The sequence below is a fragment of the Mizuhopecten yessoensis genome, unplaced genomic scaffold, assembly GCF_002113885.1.
Source record: "Mizuhopecten yessoensis strain PY_sf001 unplaced genomic scaffold, ASM211388v2 scaffold4839, whole genome shotgun sequence".
NCBI classification, from domain to species: Eukaryota; Metazoa; Mollusca; class Bivalvia; order Pectinida; family Pectinidae; genus Mizuhopecten; species Mizuhopecten yessoensis.
This window is the reverse complement of record NW_018405747.1, coordinates 817,008-844,080: the sequence shown is the minus strand read 5'-3', so window position 1 is coordinate 844,080 and position 27,073 is coordinate 817,008. Positions and strand designations below refer to the sequence as shown.

General features: G+C 38.1%; 1 protein-coding gene across 3 annotated transcripts in view; it reads right to left on the bottom strand.

Moving 5' to 3' along the window:
• Window positions 1–787: 787 nt before the first annotated feature.
• The window catches only part of LOC110449911, a 58,548-nt gene continuing 32,262 nt past the window's right edge, over window positions 788–27,073 (bottom strand). For 2 of the 3 annotated variants that reach the window (XM_021497073.1, XM_021497072.1), the window contains exons 2-13: window positions 15,613–15,672; window positions 15,040–15,283; window positions 13,304–13,488; window positions 9,982–10,184; window positions 7,799–7,967; window positions 6,475–6,504; window positions 5,680–5,844; window positions 4,441–4,647; window positions 3,087–3,218; window positions 2,770–2,811; window positions 2,157–2,282; window positions 788–1,234 (exon numbers count right to left, since the gene is read on the bottom strand). In XM_021497073.1, the coding sequence (XP_021352748.1) occupies window positions 1,119–1,234; window positions 2,157–2,282; window positions 2,770–2,811; window positions 3,087–3,218; window positions 4,441–4,647; window positions 5,680–5,844; window positions 6,475–6,504; window positions 7,799–7,967; window positions 9,982–10,184; window positions 13,304–13,488; window positions 15,040–15,283; window positions 15,613–15,672 (1,679 nt within the window). In that variant the 3' untranslated portion in view covers window positions 788–1,118. Of the gene's footprint in view, window positions 1,235–2,156; window positions 2,283–2,769; window positions 2,812–3,086; window positions 3,219–4,440; window positions 4,648–5,679; window positions 5,845–6,474; window positions 6,505–7,798; window positions 7,968–9,981; window positions 10,185–13,303; window positions 13,489–15,039; window positions 15,284–15,612; window positions 15,673–17,641; window positions 17,677–27,073 lie in introns of those variants that run through there. The other variant, XM_021497074.1, reaches the window with a different exon arrangement.

Genomic DNA, 27,073 nt, shown 5'->3' with positions numbered 1-27,073 from the left:
TTGGACATTCATACATTTTTTTTGTATTATTCGGTTCCAGACAATATTTCAACAAATAACATATTTCTAATTGAAGAACAATGTTTTTAATATCCTTGGTAAATAAGATAATATTTTCCCGTTGCCATTAACCCTTATTTTCGATTGAGAGCCACTGTGTTACTGAGCCAAACAATTGACACCTAAACAGCTTAACCCTTTCACCCCTATGTAACTTTAGTAGACTCTACCATGTATTGATATGGATGAGTGCATTATGGTCTACAGTGGTGAAAGGGTTAAAGAAAGAATGTTTGTCACACTTTCGAAGATGTTGATTTACATAAAAATGCAAGTCAATGAAAATTAAGAATAGAACGTTAAACGTTAACAGAGATATAAGTTAAACATTGTGAAACTAATATTCAGTTTTATAAGAGTACACTACACTCTTAATCTAATGATAATACAAATCTTGTCTTATTTAAACAAGACATACCTTTAACATTAGTATGTATCATACACTGCAATTTGTCACATTTACTTTATTCTTTTATGAAATATCTTAAATTATTTGCAATTATATTACTTTCACATTTTCCAGGGCCCGTATTCATGACACCATGCTCATGCTCAAGCATGGATTCTGTGCTCGAACCTACTTTCTTGTAACTCGCTTCAATCTTCTAAATAAAGATCAAAAAGTCAAATGTAAACATTGGAACCAGTTTTCGGCTTTAAGTCTCTTCAATGTTTTTCCAAATCATTGAATAAAATAACAGTTGTTTATGAATTCATAACTAGAACAAGAAATTCGGCTTGAGCACAAATTCCATACTTGAGCATGAGAACGGTTTCATGAATACGGGCCCTGGGCTTGACCCCTACACCAGAGGCGAACCGTTAGATAGAAGTGAGAATGTGTTCACGTGTGCGAAAAACATGTGTTCTCTATGACAAGCCTAACTCTATCTATTTTGAGTTCCTTACTTTCACATATTGCACTATAAGAGTTGAGACAAAAACACGATAATTGCATGGCATGATTAAGCTCTGTATGTCACCTGATATGGTGAACTAGCCGGATATCGCAAAAGGTAATCAACAAACATCGGAATATTTTATACATGAACTTGGTATCATAACAGTTTCGTGTAAATTATTTGTAATATTAGCCACAACATCACTAAATGATTTGTGTTTATATAAAGATGACTTTCTACACCATTCTGTGCCTGGGCCTCTCGGTAGTAAGCTGGAACGAGAAGAGAGAAAAAAACACATTAATCTTAAACTATAATTCCAAAGTATGTGACGTGAGATATCAATGTTTACAATGAAGAATCGGTATATAATGACTAATCTAACAGACTTTTATTTTTTTGTAAGTTAAAGTAAATAAATGTTTCATTCACATATGATAAAATGAATATATTTTTGCACAAATGTACTTTACTGCACGCTGTGTATGTTCTGTTCTGTCTCACATAGAACATCACGTGACCTAGGTTGATGTTGATATCTGATACATTTATCAGATAAATGGCTGATCTTATACATAACAATATACAAACGTATGCGTGACAGAACTGTACACAGTACTTTTTCAACATCTGGAATGTCATGTAGTTTTATTTGTTTATTTACTTAAACATTTATCATTTATTTGTTGATATACAGCGATGCATTTAAGAAAAAAAGTGAAAAAGCAAAGAGAAAAACCTTATGCATTACGTATACAGCACTTTAGCAGTGTGATAACGTTATCGAATTTAAGCAATGTCGCCCATAGAAACATGATTATCCTAGATCAAATATTTTGCTGTAGAAACAAAGACCAAGGTTCTCCATGATCAAACATTCTGCTGTAGAAACGTAATTATAATGGTAATTACATGATGATCGCTAGAGCGCTGAGAAGGATTTTGTTTGAATAGTAACGGTGACCTTGACACTGACCCGACAACTCTGAAACTCAAAAGTGTCTGAGATACTATGTTCCTTTGTAATTGTGTGAAGTTTGATCAAAATCCCTAAAGGAATGAAGCCGCTAGGCAGACTTACAAAGTAACCGCCAAGGAAAAACAGAGAATGTGGGCATTGAAATGTGTTTTCGACAAGCGCAGTGGCAAAGAAAACGTTATATCGAGCTTTTATTTAATTTACATATAACTTACCACAGTAAATTTCGTCGGAGCGATCGTCACAGTCGTAAACACCATCACATATGTTAGACATAGGAATACACAGATAGTTGTTCCGACAGTGGAAACCCCCGCTACATGGATCCACCGTTGTCGGCGCTGTAACAAAATATATATATCATTATACAAGATCACTTGTCATGTAACAGTAGGAGATAACATTTTACGCCACAATTTTTGCAATTTTACAAAGTACAGTGTTCATAATGAAATGGAATTATTAACATTATTATTTAAGGAGATATTTGTCCTAAACGTCGATAGGTGATCGCTTACATTGTAACTGCAATTGTAACGGTACAGATCCTGTGATTATAAACTCTATCAGTGCGGCGGATATACCTGTACATCTGTAACGATTTTTTTATAGAATTAACTTTTTTTCATTTTTTTCGACAGCACTTAGTTGATAAAATATTTTCAACTCATTATAATTATCATATGAATTAATTTCAAATAATGGCATTCTTTATCAACCTCATATCACTGGAAACATCATAGTTTTAAATATCATATGATGTCTGGTGTATGAGAGAAAGCATTCCGAGCGATTCAGAGATAATGATAATATGAAAAGTACACTTACGTTCTGGCGGTAACGACCAGCCTAACTCTATCTTCCATAACTCTGTTCACAAACAAAGTCAAAACATTAGAGAAGCACTAAGGAATAAAATAAATAATAGATAAAGAAGATATTGAAGATAAAGAAGTGTAACATGATCTATCAGGTCTATTGTAGACATTTTAAACACGTGGATAACGGAGAGAAACACAATGAAAGCAGGTTCAATAAATAGAGTACATCTTCTCGGAAAATACTATAAGACACAGAGCATCAGAAGAAACGCTAATAGCTAGATAAGATCAACATAGGCTACAATGGGCTCCAACAATACGTACTTGATATAGAACACATAGGTTCTGGACTTTCGTCTGAGTTGTCGCCACAGTGATCCACTCCATCACAGGTAAGCTGGCGATCTATACACCACAGGTTGCTACATAGGTAGTCAGCTTTCTTAGGACAACCATCTGAAACACCAGATTTTGAAAATTTAGTCATCCTCTAGGAGTTTTTTGTTCATTTAACTTACTTTTGTCGTTAAATCTAGTTCTTGTTGCTTTCCCCTTGTGTCTTGTCATTTTTCATTATATATCTTGAATAAGTTAGATGTTCGATTACATTTTTTCATATCTTATGCAGGTGAAATATGATACAGACGAAGACTTTATAGTAGTAATGAACTAGAGGCAAAGATTTCATCAGATTTTTACAGGTAAATAATATGCCAGAAGTATGCTAATAGGTGAAGACATCCTTATATCACCAGAGGTAAGCTATAGTATGCTTTAGGTGAAGACATTCTTAAAGGTATGCTACAGGTGAAGATATCACCAGAGGTAAGCTATATACAGGTGAAGAATTTTTCAGAAGTATGCTTTAGGTAAAGACATCCTAAAAAGGTATGCTACAGGTGAAGATATCACCAGAGGTAAGCTATATACAGGTGAAGAATTTGCCAGAAGTATGCTTTAGGTAAAGACATCCTAAAAAGGTATGCTACAGGTGAAGATATCACCAGAGGTAATCTTTATACAGGTGAAGAATTTGCCAGAAGTATGCTTTAGGTAAAGACATCCTAAAATGGTATGCTACAGGTGAAGATATCATCAGAGGTAAGCTATATACAGGTGAAGAATTTGCCAGAAGTATGCTTTAGGTGAAGACACCCTTAAAGGTATGCTACAGGTGAAGATATCACTTGAAGTATTGTGAAGGTGAAGAATTCACCGGATCTATTGCAACAGGTCGATGTTTCCAGGCTCTGTATTATAAAAATGGCTGAAGACTACATACGATATATGAAGTAACACAATAAATCGCTACAAAGACAGATGAAAGGCACACTAATGTGATTGCAACTGAATTTGACAAGGAATGAATTAACTTCTGCACCATGCATCCTTTTGGTCCTTTTAGGACACATTAGTGATGCTTCGGGCCAATCAAGTGAAATCCACATTGTCCAAATAGAGGAAGAAGTGTGTTTTACCCCTTGATTATTTAAATTTCAAAATTACGAAGTAAGGAAGCACTTATTTAAAATGTATCTCGTCCATGCTTAAAGCAAAACGAAGTATTTGTTTTCGCCGAGAAGGGCTATTCATAACTACCGCTAGGTTTTTCCATGATGTTTTCTTGTTAACTCTATGCATATGTCTATTTCATGACATAAAACGGTAGATATATTACCGTCAGTGATATTATCCACGGCTGTGTAAACGAAAGTGAGGCTGTCTTCCGGGTAAAACGTTCCTCTTAGCCGGATGTAGAATCCCTCCTTGCTAGTTAGCCACGTCCCTGTCGTCAGGTTGCCGGATATGAATCGCGCAGTCTGAGGGCCAATGGATGTAATACCATCGTGGATATCCAAGGTATTGCTACCAGTGTCTAGCCATCCTAAAACATAGATTTTGATAGAGGAATTATTATTGAAACAATAATACGTTACAAGCTGGATACAATATGACCTCTGTGTATTCGACAGTGAAAAGGGTTCATCCTTATGTTTCCTCACCAAATTAATTATTGATGGAAATATGTCGATGTCTTCCAGTTTTTGATTAATTACATATTTCGGGCTGTGCCTTTTCCCTTATTTGTTTTCTTCTCTAAGGTTGTTTTTATTATTATGATTATTCAAAAAGCGGATCAGGGATCCGGACCCTTCCCAATGCCCCCTAGATCCGCATGTATGAAATGTAAACTTCAGTTATCGATAGATTCTGGTAAACACGTGTCTTTCTAAACTAGAAAACGCAATGTAAGAGATCCTTAGGTCAATTTGAACTAAAATGTAAAGTCATCAAGTTTATTTTGAATAAGCTTTCCACAATAGCAGCTGTGTGACAGATGAAAGGGATTAAAGTCTGACATGCTGACACATAACAAAGTATGTACATATTGCACTTGTTAAACAACACCACAGTCGTGTTCCACCACCCAGGGGAAATGTAGAACAACAATCGTCCTGTCTAAACTGACACAGGAATTTACAATAGTGTTGTCAATTACATGGAGATTCCCATCCCAACTTTGTAAACATGGACACAATTCAACACTCTGTCTTACTCATCTATTTATTCCACATATTCAATAGAAATTTACCTTTTTTTCCGAAGTAATCATGTTCTGAAAGCAACTATAAACGAACTTTTCGAACGTGCATGCTATGTCTTTAATACAAACGAATATATACTGTAATGTAAGCCTCTGCGATGGGTATGTCAAACATGTCGAACTCAGCCTAGCTGTCTATGAGAATATGCATAATGCAAATGTACTTCCTATTCTAGTAACACGCATGTCAATATAGCAGGAAATAACAGCACGCATGTTTTTCTCGTTCCTTCAGAAATAACAAGGCTCAGATTATAGATCAGAATGTATTAAATGGTTAGACATATCACTCAGTGTACAGAAACAACTTACCATCGCCTAGCGAGTAATCTGTCAGTCTCAACAGCATTCCCTCCATACTCTTACTCGGCGGTCTCTTTATGATCCAGATACAATCGTAGACCCCCGGGACCGAGGGGAAGGCGTGAGTTAACTCCAGCTTCCCTCCCGTGTTGACCGGAACAAAAGAACTACAATCTGAGAGGAGGCAAGCGTTACTTAAATAAAATTAAATTCATATATTCAATTTAAATTTATTACTTAGTTACCATTTGATTCAGATTCAGATTCTGTATTTCCTTGTGTCTTGCAACACATCGGAGAGAAGACGTTACATAATATACAGTATTTACAAAACAATACAATGACATACACAATATTATACAGGTGCATTATGAAAAGTAGTACATTTACATGCACTTTGATCTTACTTCATATCATAATGATATACATGGTATTCTAATTCAGTTAGATGCAACACCACACATCATAACAATACAACATATTACTTTCAAATACATTACAATATAGCAAGTCACAAGTTAATATCACGCAGCGTTTGAGAGGTAACGCGAGGGGGAGTTACCAAAACAATCAACACGATAACTTTCTCTTTATATTGAAACTCTTGGTGACAATTGTTTTATATTTATGGACTTACTACACAACCTCATATGTTGACCGAGACTATGATGTCTGAGACAGACTTCAGGATTCGTATGCATAAAACATCTAAAGTCCAAAAGTTCAACTTTGCATATAACCTTGTGCTCCTAGCATATTGTTTATTTCAAGGTCTATGGACAAATATATTTATATAATACTTACTGGTACTGGGTTTCTTGTCCCATCGCTTCTCTGTCAATGTAAAACATGAAGTTTTGATAATAACTATGTTCTCCGATGTGAATATCTCGATCCACTAATCACAACAATGCATGATTTTTTTTATTCAAAGTAAGGCTTTCAAATTGATCATAATGATAACTAACACTTTATGATAACGCACCATTTTAGCAGAATAACGTCTCAAAGCATCCACACAAAATGTCAAAGAAAGGGACTGAACTTTCAGGTGAAATGAAAGACTCAAAATAGTAACAACGGCGGGGAGTAACCCGCGAATCAGGCAGGATGCTTTCCGCACCGCATATTGGACCGTTTATAATGTTTCCCGTCAAATCAAGTACAATAAGTCTGGCACCATGGTGAACGATGATATTTTATACATGATGGTTGAAACAAATAACGATTAACATTTTTGACTTTTTTCAGTCTTGGCTTTTTTTGTGTGGTTTTTCGTTTAGCGTCCTTACAATAGCTACGGACATATGAAGACGTATGCAAAGGGGCAGAGCGCCAAAAACAAAGGGTAGGGAAGTGAGAAAAGAAAACATAAAGCTCCCAAGTCTTACAATGGGGCAACAGATCGAGTTTTGGCTTCTTCAATGATTCCTAAGCAGAAGATATAGAATAAAGACCCCGATTCTTCAGGAGACATCATTGATCTCCTCTAACGATTACATACAGAGGGGGAAAAAGGTCTTCTTTTCAGTTATTCTTTTCGCTAACCTGCATGATGAACGGAAGCTTCTCTGATAGAAATGCATACACGTATTTATATATATATATACCAAGACATTTCTGAAACTTGATCTAGCCGGCTCTTGAGTAGAGAACAAGGATATGTAGAAAGGGGAGGGTGGTACGTTACTACTGAAGCCAACAGTTCAGTTCTGAAAATCGTTTCGTAATCAGCAAGAATTGATACACATTTGTATCCCATCAGAATATCAATAGTCTCTTTTAATATTATTCAGTCGTGTCGTTCATAAAACATAGAAATCCGGACAATCACGGAATAAACACATGCATTGATATATATATGTAGACCTTTTCAGATATGAATCATGTATTCGTATTTATGCAGACATTTTTTTATAATATAAAATTATTATATTTATACATCATGTATAAGATAAATCACTCGGTCAAATCCTCCCGATCAGTCCAGTTTAACACAGACGGTACTATGTTAACCCTTTCACCACTCTAGACCATACTAGACTCATCCTTATCAATGCATGGAACAGTCTACTTAAGTTACATAGGGGTGAAAGGGTTAATGGGTGTACTGATTTAGATATCTTACCGGAGACAAACTGGTACGTGGCTTTGAACCCGATGTGCTGACAACACTTGTGTGGGAACTTCCCTGTATTGAACACGACAATTATGGTGTTGGATTCCGACACCAGCAGGGGGCGCTGCTGTTTGCTAAACACCATGGACGGCGATGATGCGTGCAGACCATCATATATCTGTGAATCATGATAAAAATAGCTATAAACAAAATATTATTGGGTCATGGATCGGTCCGAACAGAAATAGGGTGGCATGGGTGTTTAATAATACACAAGTAAAACTTTCAGGTAATATTTTTCACCGATATCCGATTTCTTAGGTATATGTTTTATGATTATATCATTCATCAACCATTCAATGTTCCTGAGCAGGGAAACCATACCGGGGTACGGCGGGTAAAAAAGGACAACGAAAAAAGGCAAGTGGAACAAAAAAGGAATACAATTGCTACGTCATACAATTAAAAATAACAAACAAGACAAAATAAGTGTTTGAGCGATGCTCCCCTGTTGACAGACGGTCGTGGATTGAAAAGTAGATAATTGAATCACTGTATATAACCGCTGACAGAAGGATGATGACTGTCATACTGTTAGCTATCTTCTCGCGCGACTTTGGAGAGTCAGTTTCCTTTTTGACCACCCAACAACATTACTGAACCTGACTCATACAATATGCCATTTGTGTATCACGAAACACGGTCGGCCACCAAACGGGGATAGCTACACCCATAAAGCCGGGAGGACATTGGTTTTTATAGGAATTTCAATTCAAATATCATTTCAATTTGATGTAGGATAAACTTCAAATGGCTGTTTTACAACGATAAATGCTGTGCTCATCCATAAACACCGACAGGTGTTTCAAATGGCACTAATTAAATGGGAGAAAAGTCTGCACTACTTTTCCTATCTGCAGATTGAGGTACATATGACCGTGTATAATAACTCTGGTAATAGTGAGCATATTGTCTAATGGTCTCTCCTTTTACAAAAAGTCGAAATATTTAATAACAAGATTGACAGCGATAGGCTAGCCTTTTATTTCTCTTTGATTAAGATTCATGTGATGCTCTACAGAGAAAATTACCCTGAAACTCCATATATCACTGGCAACAAATAATCGTCTCTACCATACCGCTTCATAACGAAATCAAAGCGAGGTGTGTTAGGTGGCCGTATCTCGAGGAAGGGACTATATCTCTGGCATGTCAAAACGCTTGTGATTTCTCACTGATATGAGCTGTAGAACTTCACACCTAAATTATAGGATCACTTTGCACTGATACAAAGCAACAAAACACCACGGTCAAATTATGTGGTAATTTTCACATTACAGATAAGTCTGGGGAGACAGGACGGATGCACACGAAGAAATAGAAGAGAAGTATGTTTTACCGACCAGGAAATAAAAAAGGTTAGCAGTACTAATGGTAACATGTGTATGGACGTTTTATATGCTAGCCAAGACTTGGAAAAATACCACGTATGTAGGAGTAAATTTGTTTTCTTATCAAAATAGTTGATCAAAACCTTTAGATTGGCAAAAATATCAACAACGGAAAAAAATATGAAAGATATTTGACGTCGTAAAATGATCAGATAACAAGAAATAACTGCTTTAAAAGCAAACCCAAAATGATCATTCATTAAAAATGGAGATGATAAATTATATTCATTTGTAGTTATAGCAAAGAAAGAATACCAATGGGCGTTTTCACCTTATACAGTATATTTATAAAACATTGTGACACTAATTAGCGTTTTGGTCTTTTTGCATGGCTTGAAATTTGCAACGTCTTCAGCTTTAGAAATCTTTGCTGGTTTCTCGTTATTTTATAATGATCTTTCGAATTGTAATGAGCATAAGTATATCTAAAGTATGATTCATTCCTACTGTCTGAAACAGAAAGTATATCCCTCGCACGCACGCCAGTTTTTAGATGTGTCAACTAATTAATGAATTTAAAACGATTCTTCTGATGTCATTTGAACACGTTAATAAATAGTTATTTGTAGGCAAAATGCTACAAATCAATGCATTCTACGACAAAATTATCCTTAAACTATGGACACATTTAAAGATTTTAAATTATTATATAATCAGACCGAAGGCGTGTTATTGTGTGCTTCAATGTGCCCAAATGACTATTACGTACCATTTACTTAAATCTTGATTCGTGTATCTTACCTGTATCTGACTGACGCTTGCGATGTGCCAGTCATCAAACGTTAATCGGATGTGGCCGTAGGGGTCAAGGTTGTGGATGGTGTAGGTGAAGGTTTCCTCATTGAGAGCATAGCCATTGGGGAAGTTTGGGGACGTGATGTGTCCTCCGTCAACCGGATCTGACGACACAGATGATACCGAACCGGTCCTCATCTCCCGCTTCTCTGTAATCATAGGAAACACTCATTGGAAACAGTTTTTCACTTTATAGTTTTAAAATCACGGCGAAATTGAATGTTTCAATACTGATCAATTTCTTTTTTAATTTACTTTTTGGTTTCCAAAGCCTTCCATTTACAACAACAACAATACATAACGAAAACGTGAGTATGATACGTTCCCTGACTACCCACATATTCACAAGGAAATAAACGCCGGCTAAGAGCAAACAATACACAAATCATGTTTCCCAACGAGTCAAAACTCAATAACACCTCAACTAATTTCAAAAATGAGACCACGACTGAAAGACAGCAGGTTTGCATAGTTGATTAATATGAAGGTAATAATAAAAAGCCCAATGCTGACATGTTTTAAACGTGTTTTACAGTCACGTCATTAATTTAATATACGATCGACATGAAGAGAAAAATCTAAAAATGCCAAAATGTCAACACTCAAAGTCAAATTCAGACTCCAAATTCAATACCAAAAGACACAAGGAACAAGGCGACAACGGAACAAATGGAAAGACATCATAACCCATACAAAAACCCTAAATGAAAACTGGGTTTTCTAATGAAGCAAAGAGGCCAAGTAAGAGCATTTGTAATGTGGTTCTCAACTAACTGACCAATCGTGTCACAACAGTTTGTGTAATTTTAATATTGATTGACATCAATTGATATGCAACACGATGACGTTGTGATGTCCATTTAAAATGAAAACTGCCACTGCGTTATGTAAAACAATATATTTTTATGTACAATCACCATCAACATTCGTTACGTCTGCTATGGATGACATCTGTCACGTGTCATTGATAAATGAAATGTCAGCGAAAAGAACATGAATATGTTACCAATGTAACCAATGAATTATTGATTCGTATGCAAATTATTCTGAAGCTAATAAGGTACTATTCGTCATTGTAAAACCAGGGGGAGATTATCCTTATTGAACTCGTTATATTTGTGCAATTTGCATTACTACACTATAGGGGCTTGTATGTAATCCGAGAGTTCCGTGTCCTTGGTCACCTGCTCCGTAATGTATTATAATATGTGCCTTGTGTAGTCATATAACACTGCGGATTATATTGACGATTGTTGTCCCTCAGCTAGGAATAAAGCTGTGACATGTTGAATAAAACATACGGCGATATTCAAACCTGGTTTTTTTGTCGCTTTAAGCAAGAGCCTTGACGTTTTAGGTACTTTTTCTATATTGCAATTGAAAGACATAATATTTGTTTGAAAATAATTGAATACAGAATGGTTTTAATAAAGCTAATTTTTTTTTTTTTTGTTTTTTTGTTGCTTTTCTTTTGCTTTAACGATTTTAGCAATGCAAAGTCGATGATTTACAATCTGTAACGGTATGACCTATGTTAGCGACATGAAACGGTAGAGCATGGTATGAAGAAATACTTTTTCAGTGATTGGCCCTCTCTCGCTGAATGCCAACACCTTCCCTCAATCTCATCACAACTCGCTCCAACTCCAATTCCAGACGAAATTGAAAGTTTGGGTGATTAAGACAGCGCGATATATATATTACTTCAATTAAATTGATAAGAAAAGGAAATGGAATTAAATGTATAAGCGAAGTGAGCACGTGATACACACATTTAATTGACAATGTCATGTTTTGAAGTGAACTTAACATTAAACGTTTTGTGATCTGGCAAGAGGAAGGTGTTGATAGAGGATTGATCGGGATAAACGACTCGAAGTTGTTACGAAAATACACCGCAAACACGTCAATAGTTAGACGTTATCGACGATCTCAGGAGCGGCACATTAGTCACAGTCTCCCAACACAATTCAAAATTGGCGCAATAGGAATTCGACACAGTTTCCAGGTGGATGTTTGAATTGTTTGTTGATAAAAGATTTTGTTTTTCGTTTGAAGTCAATTTACGAAACGAGAAAAATAAAATAAGTGTCTGGCCAACACAGAAGTAATGTTCGGTTAAGGACGTAAATAGCATCTCCTGAGGAATTAAGCGTTCCCTGGCTCCTTATTGATTAAATAACTTTTAGGTTCAAAAGCAATGCCGAGTGCAGCCCTCGGTAGATGTGGACGGGCAGGGGCCCAACAGGTCAAGAGCTGTTCCGTGTCTGTTCAGACGTGTACTGGCATGTCTCTTCTCATTTAATTAAACCTTCTTAGATAATATTTGACGAGAGCAACCGAAAGTGTCATCTACGTAGCAAACATGTCGTTAATGTCAAACATCAACGGCTGACTGGGAAATTAGAAATAGGAACATGGACACCGAGCACACCTCTGACAAATTGCACATTACTTAAGCAATAGACAAATTATGACGGATGTAATTAAACGTCCTTTAAAAGATTAGGCACATAATGTGTTCGCTTCAGTTCCACCGAGCAGAATGGATTGCACGTGTAGGCCTTAGATGGTAGGATTACTGTTATCTGTCACGTGCTGTGAGCACCGCGAAGGAGCTAAAAATGTTGTTAAAAATGTCATTTTTCTGCATGAATGATCGAAACAGCTTTTTTAAGCGTGCTTAAATGATTTCTCGTCCTAGCAAAAACAAAATAACAACGTTAAGACTTAAACTGATTGTTGACCATCCACAATATGATATGGCGTCATTCCAGAATGAAAAGAATAAATTTCCACTCCATACTTTATTTTTTATTATTTTCGTTACCCATTAGAAATAATACGAGTACATCTGAACAAGTATAGTGTGGGGGTTGACCCAAAGACACATTGACCGTTCTTTTACATGGAGGGTTTCCATAGCTCACATTGAAATGATTTTGTTATGAAGGTTGGCCAAATATCATATTGAGACGGCTTTAGCATTGAAGCTGCCCTGGTTCACATTGGCACACATTGTCAAGAGAATGTCCACATTGAGATGACTTTTGTATGAAGGGTTGCCCCAGATCAAATTAAGACTATCCTGATAAGATGATACATCCCACCCCATGTTGCGTTATGACGAATGTAAATTGAAGATACCCTCAGGTTACTTAAAGACGATATTTGGTATGAAGGTGTTTGTTGGATACACTGAAATGACTTTGGTAGAAAGAATAAACCCATATTCAGGGTGAACGGGAAGGATAGTGTATACACGTACCAATTACCTGGTATTTGATCCGGAACCTCTTGCCGGTTTCGCCCGTTCCATTAGACATGCAGTGACGTATCCGAACACTAGATGAAATGGATTCATAGGTGGCGTTCGTGTCGTCGTTGTGGTAATTCCGCCGATAGAGGCCGTTGTAAGGCTTGTCTACTTCGTGTATTTGCACATGGTCACAACTGGAAAACATCGAATCACAATAAGTTTGTTAATAACTTTATTGTCAATCTTTCTTTTAAGATAAAATCAAACAATAACAACGTGTATTCCTTGTTCGAAAATGACTCTTTTTATCATAAACATAATGAAACAAATCTTCGAGTTGCAATTTTCCGGATACTATAAAAGAAACACAGATGCAAGATTTTCCATCATTTACAAATTGTGAGCTACAACAGAAGCTCGGTGATAGAGGTAACACCCGACATGTACAACATAGATCTTAGTCACCGAAATGTTACTGTACTACAGAACGTACACGGCAGCAACATACAGAGGGGAGTGACCAACCATGAATAAGGATACACAAGACAGTCGGTTGGACGTCCACAACCTTACACGTCAGTCATACATTCACAACAAGACAAATCGGTCAGTATTTTGTATGTCACGTGATCAGATGTAATCAAAATAGACGTACCACAACGTCATCAAACAAAGAGACGACTTCTCACAAGCTGTGCTAATTTCAATATATATTTTAAAATAATTTGCAGTTTTGAAAAAATGTAACATTTTATCGAAACCAAACGAGCATCCAAGGTCAATATCCAAGTCATAATGCAGACATTATGTTCTGTTATCGCAGATCGAAGTCTGTCTGGCAATAAAACAGCGACATGAAGGTAATTTATTGGTCAAACTCTATCAAAATAATAGTGGTATTTAGACTCAATGGTGAATCAACTGTACTACTTGTTACCACCATACACAGGGGTTGCTGCTACTAAGGAGAGGGAAGTTAGAGGTAGTCAAATTAGCCTCGTCACCTTTGTAGTTGAGTATGGTAGAAAGGTGATCATTATGGTCAAATTGTAGGTAAATGTCAACATATGTAGCGGAAAAAAATGAAGTCTTTAATATATTCAATTTCAAGTTCTGGGGGAAAAGTGATATATTCGAAATTATCGAAAATTCCTGTTGCTATTGTACTCAACGACAAAAAATATCAATCATCCAGAATGTGAAACTTCGTTTTAGATAATCATTGTATATATTCAGCGGCATAAAAGTACAACAGCATAGCATGCAGTTATTTCCCAATAGAATACCGATGGCATGTTGATATATTTTCCATCACATTTAACAAAAATGTTGTCGATCAAAACATTAATCAGACGTGCGGACAATAGTGTTATTGAACAGTTTCCTTTCAAGCATTGAGAAGTGCATTATCGTATGACTAAACGAGTAGTACTCCATTTAAATCATACCCCAATTTTAAGCACTTTGTCATGACAGAACCAGAATTTATCATTTTGACAGCATGCATATGAGGTTTCCTGACCCTTTGTGCTGGCTCAATTTGCGTATCTGTGATGTTTCACATTTGTGAAATAGCAACAAGGTTTTTTATTCGATGATGCGCAAATCTCCAGATGAACAAAATCTTGCTTGATATTTTATGATGTAAGATGTTTGAAACATTGAAAACTTGTACTCAACACAAACTTATATGGTTAGAAACGTCACAGATTTTTTTTTTAAATATTGCACAGAGCAACACTCACCCCGGAAGACACAAGTTCCGGTGTCTTGTCTTCCTGTGTGCAGGACACTCCGGGAAGTGGACGTCCACGAGTTGGAGGCGGAGCCTACACGTAGAACACGCCCTAATTTCCACATTACAGGCGTGGCCATGGTAATGATTGACAGTGTAGTTGTCCGGGTAATCTAATGACGTGATGTAACCGAAGTCGCCCTTCTCCACTGCTATCTTCACACTATCGTGAATCTTGAAACACGACGTCGTCCCTACACACAAAACGTTAAAACAATGCAGTTTACAAGGAATATCGCCGCCGTGTACCCAGTATGAACTGGGCTTTTTCAAGTAGATATCTTTACGTATAAACGTATAGGACTTAAGATCATACAAAGAAACAAAAGATGCATTTATAACTGTACCAACAAATTATATAACCTGCTGAAATGACAAAGAATTATAATTGATCCAGTGTATGAAATGATGTCTTCGATCATTAAAATGTATCGCGTGCGATGACACAGAATGGAATAGACTTCTTCTATTCATCACTATTTTACTACTCCATTCCGGGTATTGGAGTGTTGAATTAACATACCTCTGTCTATTCCTGTGACCAGAGCCGATACCGTCCCGATCATCCACATCGGCACCAGACCTGTGGAAACACAAACGTTAAAAATGTACCATTTCATCACACCAACACCTGTATCTGTGCATACATACACGGCTGTACTGTATACAAACACTACAAGCTGTATACGCTTCTCTCATGTATTACAAAAAAATGTTGACACATTAGATACTTTGATTGTTATATCATATACTTTTAGAGAAACTCCCAGTTTTCATAACCCATTATTCGTTCTATTAATTACATAGTGTGTGTGTGTATTGCTTTTTTTCCAAATTGTTCGTTGCGGGTCAAGCCGGCTCCATACCAATGTGTGACAGTTGTAATAGGTGTCTGACGATCAATTATAACGGGACAGAAACAGAAAATCATTAGTTTATTAATGTCCCCAGACAGCAGAACAATCTTGTCTGTGATTGATGACAATCTCTGGCCCATAACATTAACAAACGGTGTTCACGAGCTCCAAACCTGGCCTTGACCTTCTCAGACATTTGTTTATCTCGATGTAACCTGGCCAGAGCTACCGTTGACCTTATCGAGTCCTTTAGATCTTCATATCAACAGCTAAATCGACGACGAAGAACCAAACTACATAACACACAGTCGGACTGATTGCTAATTTCCGATTGTACATCGATCTTCATTACCGAGAAATCATATGATAAGTGTCGTTAACTCTATTGCTGATTATCTAAACATAGACAAAATGCCTGTTACTCTTTGATATAGCCGTAGGAGAAAATTAGGTGTCTTTCTCCACAGTTTAAAGTAATTACAGGTTTCAGTCTGATGTTTGATTGGTGTCTATTTCATAAAACTCATTGTGCACTGCAGCACTTAAGTGTAAATCAGGCGCTTTGGTAATAAGCTCGAGAAAATATACATCACTCCGCGCCCAGTAGATGGCGTTACGTGTCCCGATCCGTCATAAACCTGATCACCTTATGCACTCCATGCACAATTATACTGTCGTAAACTTTTCTATCTGCGTCGGAAATAAAAATTGTTTGATTTAAGGAGGAAAGTGTACCGAACTGTTTTTCAAAGATAATTTCCTAACGACTAAAGTGTGTCTGCACTTTTACGGATATTTCATACCGTCTAAAACTCCGGGGGTTTTAATCACTCCATCTACTTCCGGAACGTGACCACATTTTCAGCGATTATTTATCTCCTACTCGACAATATTGCAGTAGTATATAGAAACTAATGGCTGTAATTTTGTTTCTATATTTGGTTTAAAGTTGTAATTTCACTATCTTAACTGCAATCTACCGTCAAATTCTTCACACGATGTGCTTGATTACAAACGCCCTTTTTGGTAGGTCTTCATCACCATGACACGAATGTTTATTTCCATTTTTTTTCTTCTTTTAAATAACACACTTCAATAATATGTTTTGTCAGTTTTTCAATGATGTTTAACTATGAAAAACTGACTGGAAGCTTTAAGTTTCGAAAATAAATACAATCGCGCAATACTAAACTATATTTTTTCCTGACGCCTTCCTTGGCCACGGCATTTGTTTCCAGAAATATGTCCAGTCTGTCTGCCTTGTGCAAATGATCGTCCTTCTCTAACAGCACTTGACCAGGAGTCAGCATGCTGATTTTGATATAGAGTTTCGTCTGTCACTAAACGACATCTAACATCACGACCGACTGTATAGCATATGCTTTTGAAATACGATGAAAACAATACTTGTGTCTGTCTGCTATTCTTCTACATATACATTACAGAACGCCATTCTGACCAATCTGATTCCTTGTATAAAGAGGGTGCAGGTTGTACGGGAGTGTTTTCATAGCACATGCTTTTAAGTTACAGTTAAAACAAAACAATACCTGTGTGATTCTAGTATTCTCCATGTGTACGTTAGAAGAAGTCAGTCTGACCGAAATGAATTTTTGAATGAGCAGGGATCCTGAGCTGGTTATACGAGAACGATTGACCCGATGGTGGATGGATATATCACTTAGCAGCATTTACCTCGCCGACCTTCCATCGCTCACCGCTAAGGAAAGGAGAGGTTAGAGGGATATCACCACCATGTCAGCATCACTGGTTAGAGGGTTGTTATCGGACCCCCATCTTCTCGTTAGTCGCCTGTTAGCCCGCCACAGTAACATGTCGGCCCCGGTCTTGGCAGGGTGGCTGTGAGCACCGCCACTGGCAGCTTTATAGTCATGTCATCCGCAGGAATTTCTATACATTATAGCTGATTTAATCAAATCTCAAACCATCTTGAAGAGTTAAATAAGCGATATGTAAATAACATAAAAATTAGTTTTTATACAATTTAAAACGTATGCCGATAAACCATATGACTAAGTGGGGAGGTGGTGAGATAGGCGAGATGTTATACCCGTCTATCTACTAGATACACATCCCTTACATTACCATCTCAATACCGAGTTAATGTCTCTCTACTGAGAGGTTGTAAACAAGCATTCAGCGAGGCTGACACGGGCTACAGATCTACAGATAGTGACGTCACAGACCTGACACGTCACGGCTGGTGGGTGGAGGTCGACCCTCGTGGTCGAGTATTTATTACTTACTGTGTGTAATGGATGGGAAGGCGAGGACGATCCTCGCAGCCTTGTATGTGTTACTAATCATGCGTTAATCATAGCTGTGATCTGACGTTACGCCATTCTTGATCCAGTTACTATATAAATCCCTGTAGTATTATATTGGAATTTTACCATTATCAATCCGATCTCATAATAATACTATCTAGTTTCAAAATAAAATAAATCTAGCAGCATGAAGTCAGATGGTCTAGCTACATATCGCTGTTAACTACATCTACGATGGGAAAAAATGCATTATTATCACTCTAATAATATGACAGTACCAAAACGTTCTAATACAATATCTAACCAAAACGTTCTAGTACCACCACAGTACCAAAACGTTCTAGTACCATCACACTACTATTTTTTTCCAAAGAACCCTTGATGTGTCCGTAAGCAACTAAAGGAGGCCATTAGAATCGCATAATCAGTAGCATGAATAAAGCGATTGTTTTGATAACGAGGATACCCTCGGGAACCCTCGTTAAGTATGCACGCCGATACCAACCGATTATGTACAGGCTCATTAAGCATTCATATTGATATTAACCGATTATACAGGACATGTCATTGTAATTGGTAAGTCTCTTATCACGACCGCAAGTTATTATACTGATAAATAACTTGGTTCCGTCCTTAAGACGCACGTGAGGTAACGACGCGATAATTGACGAACGACATTAAAACGCGTGCAGCGTCTTTGTGGGTCCTATAAAGGTTAATGACTGCGTGTAAAAACCCAGACAATCATCCACTTACGGCCGAGAGCTGTATTAACATACTGGATATTGTAAATACACAGCTAGTTAGCTCAGCAATAGGATTTAATTAGACAAACCTGCTCCCAATGGCGTGTCTCTAAAGTGCAACTCGCAAGAACCTGGATTAGTCTGCAGGTATCGTTTATAGAAACGTTATCCTGCCTTCTTATCAACAGATGAGTAGAGCGACCTGTAGTATATGTTTAAGGCATTGGAGCACATGTACGTTTATAAGACACTGGAGTACATTACAGGGGATAGGACACTCGTGGGTCTATACCACAGATGATGATCGTCAGATACAACCCACGTGTTTCCAATTTCAAATAACCAAAGTCTATAAATCCCACATGAAATTCAATAAAACTTAACAAACTGAAACTCCGAACAACGCAACTGTGTGACATTTCAAATTAATTCAAATAAAATATCTTATTTCGCAAAAACCGTTCAAACATGTCCAAAATAGTTTTGTGTCTACTTCCTTGTTCTTCCTTTTACTGTTAGAAAATTTGAGTGATCAATACAACCCAGAACCGTCCTCCAGTAGGTAGGGACCACTCAAGGTCAGTCCAAATTGTTTTCACACAAGCCATGACAAATAAAAGTCATTGAAATAGCAAGGACGTGTTCCCAATCAACGGTTATGTAGAACGGACCAGCTATTTTATTATGATAGGTCTGCTAGATGTATTAGGGGTATTGCCTCGATGTGGCTGCTCTCTACCGATACACGTGTAGGAACGGGCACGGGGAGAGGAGGGGAACCAACAGATTACCCCCGCCGACATTGTTCTCCGTCGAGCGATATTCCCCTGATGTAACAGAGATAACCTCCGTTCTATGGGTTAATGCATTTTGATGCCATTATAAAAACAAATATTTCAAAATGTATTCAGTTGCTGTATTCATGACCACGATATCAGATATCTGTGTTTATTCGCGAGATCACCAGGACTTGCAGCGCGAGAGGCAGAACGATTAAATAAAAGTCGACCTCGAAAATAATCTTAGACAATGGTCTCTTCATACAGAAATGTTGGATCACATTCGTATATAACATGCATTATCGTGCCTCATGCTGCCGTTTTTTGCATCCCATATCTCACGCCGCTTGGTTATCAGCATTCGTATTGCTGACGTCACTTCCTGTCAGCACCGCAGTTCTCGAGGGCACTGCTATCACAAAACGAACTAATAAACGTAGAAGATCCGGGACGATTTCATGAAATCAATTAAAATATTTTACAGTGTATGCAGCGTACATTGTGGATGCCTTAGGTCTCAGAGAGAACACATAGGGTTGCACTTGAAATATTCCCCACAGTACTTAAATCGGTTAATGCGTTCAAGAAGAATGCCTATCATCGCTTGCTTTTGAACATGTGCAAAGTTTTCAGTCAAACGTAGATCATTTCACACTTGAAAATGTGAATGTCATCGTTAGTTTTACTTGAACAAAACACTTGTCATGTTTAGGAGGAAGTGTGTACTTCTTGCTCTTCCATGTCCTTTGTTGATACAAATAGATTCCCTACTCAGCCGAAAAACCCGAAGGCCCGTATCATGGCATCAAACGCCTTACATACCCTACGTCTATGGACAGAGTTTATCATTTTGATGATTTCATTGTGTTTTAAGCCCCATAAACTAGCGATAAACTTGTTCCCTAATCGCCCTAGATGTGTAAGTGTTGACGTTTATTTGAGAAAGTTTTTATGTCGGGACAAGTGGCTTTCGTTGTGAGGTTGTGGCACACGTGGAGCAGACTTGTATTACACGCGATATCCCTAAACTGAGATAATGGACGGATGGCATGTTTGTATGTAGAAACCTGGAAGTTCCCTTCTGACAACTTCATTTTATATCTCATCACTAACTCTTCATTGGACTTACGTCAACTTCACGTGTCTTTGTTGCTAAAAAGGTATATCTGTATTGTTAAACGGAAGAAACTAAAGGCTTTCTCAACCAAACAATTATATTGAGAGGTTGCAAACTTTTAATCACAATGAATAAATACCGTTTCAAGTTACGTCAAACAAAAGCAAACTTTTAAAAGCAGGCCATGTGTCAATATGACTAAATACGTGTCACTGTGAATAAGCGAGGAATGTTGATGAGAGAAAAGCGTTTCTCTTTGCTTGTTTATTTGTGTTCCTTTGGAACGTTTCCACTGTATTGTGTTTCCTTTCTGTAAATAGGGTCGGCACCATTCGTTCTGACAGGCTGGTATGACCGGAACTAAAAGAAAAATTGCTGGACTGACAGGTCAGGAGCAAGCCAACATTCGCAAACTATTCTTCTCCCCAGCAAATCAGAGGTTTTAGGAAAGTGACAAAGGGTTTGGACGGTGTCCTAACCAATATAAAAAAACTGGCAAACGTCTGTGTTTGATGTGGCAAAGCTTCAGGTCTCGAGCCGTAAACGGCCTCCAGAGAGGAAATACGTACACTTATGATTCGTCAGTAATAAATACAAGTCAGTCAAGTCAAGCATATATCACAATTACATCGTACAAGTATATAGTTACATCATAATTGTGTTGAGAACAGGTAATATATTAATAAATTAAAACAAACTATCACATGTTACAATCCAGAGAGCAGGTGATTGGGACAGCCCCTACCTAACAAGCTCTCTGGATTTTTTACTTACATATTATATACTATAATAATTAAAAGGTTTCTTTTACATTTATTGCCTTGATGATGTCTTTAAAAAAAACCAAATAACAATGCGGATAAATAAAATGAATAAATACATATATTTGATATAGATATAATTTCCTAGTTTTACATTGTAATGAAATTTAGGTTTCCAACGGTTGGGGAGCGAGGTCTGCTAAATTCACACTAACTAAAGTAGCTAAATACATATTCGCACCATATCGTGAAATTCATCAGTTTTCCATTTAGATCTGTATACCGACAACAGTATAGGATGTCCCAACTTGTCTTACGTCAAATGAAGATTTTCTCTGTATATGTTTTAAAGATTGATCAGTTGTATTCAACCTGTGACTGCAATAAACTATGTATTGTTATAATGTGGAGTAACCAGGTAACGAGGTAAGATTTCAAACATATTATAAAACAAGCCGACCAATGTTCTTACAGTATTATCTAATTTTCCTTTAGCTTAGTGCTTAATAAGTTTTCACCATTGATTGCGTCTGTCAGTGAGGTAAATTCTCTTTCAGATCTATAGCGTGTAAACCTTGCTATGCTGGACAAACCTACACTATTATACCAGTAAACAAATTATGTTCAGGTGACATGCAACTTATTCTGATGTCGTGCCTATAATGCTAGAACTGAAGAGAGTAGATAGGTTTTAATGCAAACCTATGTGTGTATGTATGTGTTGTGTGTTTTTGCTTTCATGTTACTATATGTAACTAAAATGAGCAATAAATTGAATTGAACGAGAATTGTAATCAATAAAATACGATTTTTTGGGACAATATTTTGCAATATTTTGGGACATACTGGAGTTTAATTCCCTTGCTTAGGAAAATATGAAAATGTTTCGATTGCAGGGACATCAAACTCTCGGAGAGCTCCTAATATACAGCAAATGCTCAGTTAACGTACATCTTTATCTATTTGCCTTAATCCCCCCCCCCTCCCTCCCCCTCGATACGGCGATATTGACATATCCGGTATCAGATTGTAGGTATATATGATATGGTAATGCTCTCTCAATTCTACTCACAATAACAAACAACATATGAATTCGATACTGGTATCGAGATAAACAACTAGTAATGCTGTACAAGCAACAACAATATCCACACTTTGAAATAGTATTGAGAAGCAATGTTGGCATCGTGGTGCGACATACGGATATCGCCGCTCGGACAGGGCAGTTATACGAACGTCTTAGCAAAACATAGCACCAAGACATAACACACACGGCTTGAACAATACATAACACACGCGTCTTGTACAAGACATAACACACACGGATTGGACAAGACATAACACACAAGGCTTGGACAATACATAATACACACGAATTGGACAAGACATAACACACACGGCTTGGACACGACATAACACACGGATTGGACAAGACATAACACACACAACTTGGAAACGACATAACACACACGACTTGAACAGGACAGTACACACACGGCTTTGAACAAGACATACAACTCACGGCTTTGAACAAGACATATAGCATCCGGCTTTAAAAAGACACATTTCACACGACTTGCTATTAAGATATAGCACCCACGACCTGGACAAGACATAACACACACGGCTTTGAACAAGACATATAACACACGGCTTTGACAAGACACATTTCACACGGTTTTCTATTAAGACATAACACACACGGATTTGGCAAGACATAACACACACGGCTTTGAACAAGACATATAACTCACGGCTTTGAACAAGACATATAGCATCCGGCTTTGAAAAGACACATTTCACACGGCTTGGTATTAAGACATAACACCCACGACCTGGACAAGACATAACACACACAGCTTTAACAAGACACATTTCACACGGTTTGCTATTAAGACATAACACACACGACTTGGACAAGACATAACACACACGACTCGGAACACTACATTACACACACAACCTGGGAAAGACGTAACACGACTTTAAAACAAGACATGATACGGACATTGTCATTTTAAATGAAATAAATAATTAACAACTATAGCTGCCATCTGTGGTTACTATAGCCTATTACGTAAGGTTTATATATAAAAACTTATTTATTTTACGAAAGATAATGTTTATCCTTTCATTATAACAAAAAAGCATCATCTTCTGATCCATTGTGTTGTGTATTAGTTCCATGTTTGTTAGTGACGTGGGCGGCTTACAGAGGCGATGAAACTACTTAACACACTCATATACGACATTGATTTATGGTAAACAACATCTGTGTATATTGGCCATGCTTTTCTATTGGGATTTCTCTATTCGACATTCATCTTCTCTGGTAAACGTGTAGAACATCTATAGGTCTCGTCAGTATGACAGACACGGGTAATGTACGAGCGCTCCGTACCTGTCGGCCTGCCTTTATGGGGGAATACCTGGTGGTGCCGTGATATATGGAATCAGCTGCCCCGTCCGTTCCCGCTTCCGGAGATCCCTACTCCGTCACAGTCAGTCTGGGATGCCGCCCGGACCAGGAGGGGTGGGGGAGACAGACACTCACAGTTGGTGTAATTGACATGCAATCTTTAAAACGTTAATTGTGCGCCATAGCGTTCCTAATTGGCTTTTTGTTTGTGGCACGTATAAGTGCGCTGTACGGTATACAATTGGCGGCTCGCTGGTCACGCGCTCTCGTTTAAAAGGCTACAAGTGGTGCTAAGTCTCTGACATATAGCAGCGACACAGGCGGCAAAAAACATGTCGAACTTTCTATTGGTACATCAAATACATCTACGTCAGACAGGCGCTTAATTTACTTTTCCTTTGTCACAAAGACAGAAACGCTCACGTGATTTTGATTAAACCATCTAATTTTTTGAAATTCTTACCGTTGTAAGGAGATGGTTAAGGAATAAAAACAGCTGTAACCCGGCGGAGTCCCTGTTCCGCTGTCACGTTATCGATCTCCTCTCCTGATGTATGTGTCTATACGTAATAAGGCGTCGTGCGGCAGAAATTGTTCCCACTTATCAGTTAATGACACATTTAAAGACGTTAATGTAAAAAACGCGAATCCTCAACCCCGCACAATCGACAGTTAACTACACAGTAAAACAATCCCGAGTATATCTGTAGACATAAAAGTAACGTTTACACAAACAAAACACGCTAATCTGACACGAGTGAGGGGACGCAGACTCGCCGGTTACCGTGCCAAGACGTGCGAATGCGATGCATATACATTGCGCGTAAGCGTGCATGAAGATTTTACATACATCGAGAAGCGGTTATTCAATCTTACCGAACCCCGATGAAAATTAGCAATTAATGAGCAGGAAATTACGGACGGGCAACATTTTACTATTTAATATGTTCTCGGGGTAGTACAGGACTGACTTCCTTACACAACCAACCACCCTAAAAACGATTACTGGCACCGAACATCTTATCTATAGGCAATTACGATTGGGCGGGAAATTAGTCCTATTTCTTGATAGAACAATTGGCCGACGTTGCTGATGAATGATTACATCTAAACCAACTTGTACTTTTCCGAACTCGGCACCGAAGGGATGTATAATATTGCATAACTACCATGCTCCTAGGAAACCGACCTAACGAGTCCAAAAGCTGTGGTTATCCGTATAATTACACTGTATAATCACAAGTCTGTTAAAACGTTCACATTACATATTAACTCCACGCCAACCTCAATATATTGTCAACTAGATACAGGGAGCGTGACGATCGTCGGACACGTGCGCAGGACAGTAAACAATGTTGACTTTGTCAAGGTCGCCTAACGAGTTCAATGCATGAACTTAACTACATATCAACGTACTGATCAAAAAGTTATTAGCTTTACGAATTCTGACAGGCGTTTGGTCACTGCGGTCAGCTCAATGGTCAGTATTGAGCCGACAGTAATCTGGACTCTGATCACAGGCGCCAGTGCGGATTAGACGGAGCGGACGGTAATTTGGGCGGTACAGGAAGTGATTAGGACAAGAGATAGCAGCCAGGTGAGAAAAAGTCACAGCACCTGTTGATTCTAACGAGCAAGGGCTGCTGGACAACTAGCCACTGGTCATTGTGCTTCATAGCTGGACAGAATTCCGGTCCGTCAACTACCCTCGCTACCGCCATTGAACCTATGTTGTGGGTAAGGGGTGAAGAACGGGAGACAGACAGCACAGGACAGAAGTTGACGCTCACACGTAACAGCTTGTGCAGTAGCAAACAAGGTGACCGCCTGGCTAGACGCTCTTCACTTAACACACACGTATTCTTCACTTAAAACACATTTATTATTCATCTTCATTTTCTTAAACAAAATGTAAACGCGTTTTAACACTGAGATGTGTCAATACCCGTCAGTAAATTTCATTTGTCTACAAAAGTGACAGGTATCTTACTTAATTCTAGCAGGTCAAACCATTTTTAATGAAGTGCTTTTAAAAAGAGTCTTAATTCCTTTGAAGATTTATCGATCTAACATGTTGGTATGAGAGCAGGCTCCAGTGTTAAACTTGTCCGACATTCGTTGATATCGGGTGATCCTGTGACGCGCTTATCTCTAAACACTGCAAGAGAGGGAGCAGCTCGCGGGACACAGAAACCAGTCAAACTTGGTTTTCTCATAAAACTTCGGGACTAACCCTGTTTTGAACCGCGCTACAATTACCGGTAATTGGCCCTGTGTTTCAGACCAGCTATGATGCATTTGCCATCCCCTTGTAAATTACAATTACTGAGGCGTCAGTCTGTAAGGCGGTGTGTGTAAACATGTACTCGTAGGGCCAGCCCGGGGGTGCCCGGTAGGGACGGGGAAAACTATAGGGAGGGGTAAATTGATAATGTCACGAACTAAAAAATCTCCAAGGTCAAGGCTCCAATTGACCACTAACCGAGTCGCCTGTCATTTCTGTCAGGCTGAGTCGGGACCCTATTTATTAAACCCCCGTACCTATACACATGTTGTCAGTTGCTTCCGTGTTCCTTTTATGTTTTTTCTCCGCGTGTGGTTATTTAGTTTCTGTCTGATTTTTATTATTCTGTCGCTCAGATCAGCTGCGAACGGTTAAAGTGTTTACAGAACTTGTCAGTAGCTGTCACCGCCGCCCGGTCTGATTCTGTCTGCAAGAATGAACACTTCCGCCGCCATAGCTGGCCCAGCGGGTGGACACACGTGCGAACTGTACTCTATTAAGCGTTTTAAAGATCGTACGGAAAAGAAAACGTTTTAGAGATCTTGTTGAGAACGAAATGCTCTTGTAAAGCAATACTGAATATATATTACTGGAAGCAAAACATTAAGAGGACTTGACAGATTGCAAAATAGCGTAACTGAAAAAAAGGAAATCCGCATTTACTGTTATTGGTTTAACGAGTTCACGGTCACTGAGGATAAATGTTCACAGACAACAGCCGAGCAAAGGCTAA